The sequence below is a fragment of the Cyclopterus lumpus genome, chromosome 22 (assembly GCF_009769545.1).
Source record: "Cyclopterus lumpus isolate fCycLum1 chromosome 22, fCycLum1.pri, whole genome shotgun sequence".
Taxonomy (NCBI): Eukaryota; Metazoa; Chordata; class Actinopteri; order Perciformes; family Cyclopteridae; genus Cyclopterus; species Cyclopterus lumpus.
Window position 1 is genome coordinate 23,304,606 of NC_046987.1, and position 5,000 is coordinate 23,309,605.

At 57.5% G+C, this 5,000-nt stretch overlaps 1 protein-coding gene across 1 annotated transcript in view; it reads right to left on the reverse strand.

The window, feature by feature from the left end:
* arid4a (AT rich interactive domain 4A (RBP1-like)) overlaps nucleotides 1–5,000 on the reverse strand; it is a 33,233-nt gene that overhangs the window by 1,218 nt on the left and 27,015 nt on the right. Inside the window, exons 18-24 of the mRNA XM_034563598.1 lie at nucleotides 4,857–5,000; nucleotides 4,488–4,569; nucleotides 4,105–4,312; nucleotides 3,961–4,023; nucleotides 2,754–3,883; nucleotides 1,931–2,603; nucleotides 1,344–1,448 (exon numbers count right to left, since the gene is read on the reverse strand). The exon at nucleotides 4,857–5,000 is cut by the window's right edge and continues 18 nt beyond it. Coding sequence (XP_034419489.1) covers nucleotides 1,344–1,448; nucleotides 1,931–2,603; nucleotides 2,754–3,883; nucleotides 3,961–4,023; nucleotides 4,105–4,312; nucleotides 4,488–4,569; nucleotides 4,857–5,000 — 2,405 coding nt within the window. The remainder of the gene's footprint in view (nucleotides 1–1,343; nucleotides 1,449–1,930; nucleotides 2,604–2,753; nucleotides 3,884–3,960; nucleotides 4,024–4,104; nucleotides 4,313–4,487; nucleotides 4,570–4,856) is intronic.

The window sequence follows — 5,000 nt, forward strand, 5'->3', positions numbered from 1 at the left end:
ACAAGGGAGGGTAGAGGGGAGGATACAAGGGAGGGTAGAGGGGAGGATACAAGGGAGGGTAGAGGGAAGGATACAAGGGAGGGTAGAGGGGAGGATACAAGGGAGGATAGAGGGGAGGATACAAGGGAGGATAGAGGGGAGGATACAAGGGGGGTAGAGGGGAGGATACAATACATGGGAGGGTAGAGGGGAGGATAAAATACATGGGAGGGTAGAGGGGAGGATACAAGGGAGGGGAGGATACAAGGGGGGTAGAGGGGAGGATACAAGGGAGGGTAGAGGGGAGGATACAAGGGAGGGTAGAGGGGAGGATAGAAGGGAGGATACATGGGAGGGTAGAGGGGATGATACAAGGGGGGTAGAAGGGAGGATACAAGGGGGGTAGAGGGGAGGATACAATACATGGGAGGGTAGAGGGGAGGATACAAGGGGGGTAGAAGGGAGAATACAAGGGAGGGTAGAGTGGAGGATACAAGGGAGGATAGAGGGGAGGATACAAGGGAGGGTAGAGGGGAGGATACATGGGAGGGGAGGGGGGAGGATACAAGGGAGGGTAGAGGGGAGGATACAAGGGAGGGTAGAGTGGAGGATACAAGGGAGGATAGAGGGGAGGATACAAGGGAGGGTAGAGGGGAGGATACATGGGAGGGTAGAGGGGAGGATACAAGGGAGGGGGGAGGATACAAGGGAGGGTAGAGGGGAGGATACATGGGAGGGTAGAGGGGAGGATACAAGGGAGGGGGGAGGATACAAGGGAGGGTAGAGGGGAGGATACATGGGAGGGTAGAGGGGAGGATACATGGGAGGGTAGAGGGGAGGATATATGGGAGGGTAGAGGGGAGGATACAAGGGAGGGTAGAGGGGAGGATACAAGGGATGGGGGAGGATACAAGGGAGGGTAGAGGGGAGGATACATGGGAGGGTAGAGGGGAGGATACAAGGGAGGGTAGAGGGGAGGATACATGGGAGGGTAGAGGGGAGGATACATGGGAGGGTAGAGGGGAGGATACAAGGGAGGGAGGGTAGAGGGGAGGATAGAATACATGAGAGAGTAGAGGGAAGGATACATGGGAGGGTAGAGGGGAGGATAGAATACATGGGAGGGTAGAGGGGAGGATACAAGGGAGGGGAGAGAGGATAGAAGAGAGGATACAAGGGAGGATAGTGGAGATGATAGAGGGGAGGATAGAGAGGAGGATACAAGGGAGGCAATAAGACTTATTGATGTAGAAAAGTTATTGATCAGCTGATGAAGACCATGAGAGGTGGTAGAAATCGTCAAAACCAGGAAGTGTTCTCTGCTAACTCCGCCCATCAGCTGCAGTGACATCATCATAGCTCACCTGCTCCATTCTTCTCCACCTTCCCAGGTGTGTTGAGTCGTTTCTGGTTACGTTTCTGTTTCTTGGCTGTCGGGCTCGAGTTACAGTCCATCACCCTCTTCTGACCTGAGGGGTCAAAGGTCACACAGGTTACTCTCTACGACAACTAACCATTTCGAAGTGAGGACAGAGGAGTCTCCTTTAGCATAGGGAACAGATAATGTCCTTGCAGAGGCCACGTTTCGTCAATAATAATGAACATTATGAATGAATGTAAAACATAGGATACAAGGTCAAGACATAAGGTCAGGACATTACATTACATGACATGTCATTTAGCTGACGCTTTTATCCAAAGTGACAATAAGTGCATTAAACCATGAGTCCAAACTCAGAACAAGAATCAAGCAAGTAATAAAGTTAAACTACAAAGGACACAAGACGTTAGGACACAAGACGTTAGGACACAAGACGTATGTCCTAGGAGACAAGACGTAAGGAGATCAGGACAAAGGAGAAGGTCAGGTCATAAGACTTTAGGACATAGGAGGTTAGGACATAGGAGGTCAGGACATATGACATACTGACAGTGTTCACACAGGTCTCACCTCTGTCCTTGGTCTCCTGCAGAGACAGCAGGGAGGTGGCAGAGGCGCTGGAGTCTCCCTCCTGCTCTCCCCTCACTGCTCCTCTCTCCTCCACGCCGGCGCTCCTGGGTGGTAGGAGCACTTCGGGGCAGGAGGCGGAGCCGGGAGTGGTGGCCGGCAGGAAGGGCCTGAGCTGAGGCAGGGGGAGGAGGAGGGAAGGCTTTGGGGTGTGGAGGAGGTTCGGAATCGGGGGCGGGACTAGTTGCTGCTCCATCATCATCAGGAGGAGATGCTCCGGGGCAGTGGGCTTCTCCTTCTCATCCGGGTCGTCCAAGTCCACCTCGTGGCAGACTAGCGCCTCGGGGCCGATCTGCGGCTCTAGCTCCTCCGTGACCGGGGCCTCCGGGACGGTGGGAGGCGTCCCTATATGCACCTCTGACTCTTCTGGGTGGGGCCAGTCCTCTTTCACCGTTTCCTTAATCCTTTTCTCTGAATCCGTCCTGCGTAGAGGTAAGGGAAGTCTTTTGGGTGAAGCGCTGGAGGCCATCTTGGATTGGGCAGGGAGCGTTTTGGGGGAGGTGGCCTCGTCCCGCCTCCTTTCAGGGCGGAGCTTCTTGTCTGCCGCTCCCTGCTCTGTTGCCTTACGTTTCAATGTGGAGCCGCTCCCCTCCCCCTCCTCCTCCTCCTCCTCCTCCTCCTCCTCCTCCTCCTCCTCCTCCTCCTCCACCACCACCACCACCTCCTCCTCCTCCTCCTCCTCCTCCTCGGTGGCGGAGTCAGTGTCGGAGTCTGCGGTGGGAGACTCAGGGGGGAGGCGCTGGGTGGGGAGGCAATGGAGAACCACCATGGGCTCGTCCTGTCTCTTCAGGACGCTGCGAGGAGGAGGCACCATGTGGGCGGGGCTAGTGGTGAAGAGGAGGACTCTGGGAGGAGTTTCAGAGACTGTCTCCCTGAGGAGGGTCCTACGACCTTTGACCCTGGGGGAGGACAGAGGAGTGGACCTGCAGTCCTTTTCCTCTACAGTGGCGGGCTGAGGAGAGGACACATGCTCCAGATGAGACGTCCCGGGGGCGCGCGGCGGAGACGTCCCGGGGGCGCGCGGCGGAGACGTCCCGGGGGCGCGCGGCGGAGACGTCCCGGGGGCGCGCGGCGGAGACGTCCCGGGGGCGCGCGACGGAGACGTCCCGGGGGCGCGCGACGGAGACGTCCCGGGGGCGCGCGACGGAGACGTCCCGGGGGCGCGCGACGGAGACGTCCCGGGGGCGCGCGACGGAGACGTCCCGGGGGCGCGCGACGGAGACGTCCCGGGGGCGCGCGACGGAGACGTCCCTGGGGCGCGCGGCGGAGACGTCCCGGGGGCGCGCGGCGGAGACGTCCCGGGGGCGCGCGACGGAGACGTCCCTGGGGCGCGCGGCGGAGACGTCCCGGGGGCGCGCGGGGGTGAGGCCCCGGTGGCGCGCGGCGGAGACGTCCCGGTGGCGCACGGGGGTGAGGTCCCGGGGGCCCGCGGCGGAGACGTCCCGGTGGCGCGCGGAGGTGAGGCCCCGAGGGCCCACGGTGGGGACGTCTTGGTGGGGGACATCTTGAACAGCCCTTCCTGTCCAGGAAACAAGTTGTCTGTTTCTTGGACAGACGTCATCTCATTGTCCAGGTGAACCAGCAACATGGCGGCTTCTACAGTTGGCTCCTCCCCTTGCTCTGCCTCCACCTTTTCCGATTGGAGTTTTCCCTCAGTTTTCTCCTGAGGCGTGCTGGGACACTGTGGTGCCGTGGCGACAGAGAGCTGGCTAGCTGTTGGAACGGCGTTGTTGTCGTTAGCGGCCGTTGTGACATCAGCGACCTCACTGATCTCTTCCTCCTTCACCTCCTCTTCCTGAGAGGGTGGGCCTTCAGTCCTCCCTCGCCAAGGTGACGGCTTTTTGTCGTCAGGTGTGTCTTCCGATTCGCTGTCCTCTGATGAGTTCCCAGAATCCTCTGCAGGGAGGCAGCAGATTGGTTAGTTACCTCTTCCTAAAACCGGATCACTGACAGGAAACAGGAAGTGATCTCACCGTTAGAAGCTCTGTCGGAGTCGTACAAACCCGACATCCTCCTGGTCCTCCTGCGAGGAGTGTCTGCAGAGAGGAGGACACGTCAGACAGACAGACAGACAGACAGACAGAATGAAGCCTGTAGGACAGAGACAGGTCTCTTACTGTCTCCATTGGCTATGTTGGATGTCTCCGTCCTGCTGCTCCTGCCATTGGACCGTCCCTCGGTGCTCGGTGTCATAGAGACGCTGCGTCCCGCCGAGCCGGTCGGCGGCGTCCTGGTCTGAGGACGACCTCGTTTCGCTCCCGGAGGCTTCGAAGCCGCTGACGGAGGCCTCTCCTCGTCTATGTCCCGCTCCGGCTCGTCTTTGTTCTGTTGAGACAGACGGGGTCAATAACAACAACCTGCTCAGCTTCACTTAAACAAACTTCTTTGTAGAACAGACACACTGAACAATGATGTCAGATGTCACTTCCTGCTTCCTGATCAGCCAACAGGACGTGACATCACAGGGTTTCTGAGCATCAGGTCACCTCACCGAGCTCACCTTCACCTTCTTCCTCCATCTCTTCTTGGTTCCCTTCTCCACGGGCCAGATTAGCCGGTCGGCCTTCACCCACTCGTCGTACCTGAGAATCAGACACACAGAGTGACTCTGTACCTTTAAATCTCCGGGTTCTGTGGTTCTGATGGAGAAAGCACTAAAACCTGACAATGTGAAGGGAAACTCATAATAATGTCACGTTACTTATTGATCCACTTTATCTGAACCAAATCATACCAGCGCCATCTAGACGACTCCATTAGCACAAACACTTTTGTGATTCGATGAGAATTTGTAGGGGCGGGACTTTAAAAATAAACTGATTAAATGAAGCAGGAAGTCTGTTAGTTTGTTTGTATTGACGAGTCTCACCTGACGTTCCAGCCATAGTAGTGGACCAGGTAGAACTGTTCTCCGTTGTCCACGTCCGTCTTCTTGATGTGAGCCTCGTAGATCTTCTGAGTCTTCCCTCTACCGTACTTCACCCGCACCTTTGTCCCCGTCACAGAGTCGCCA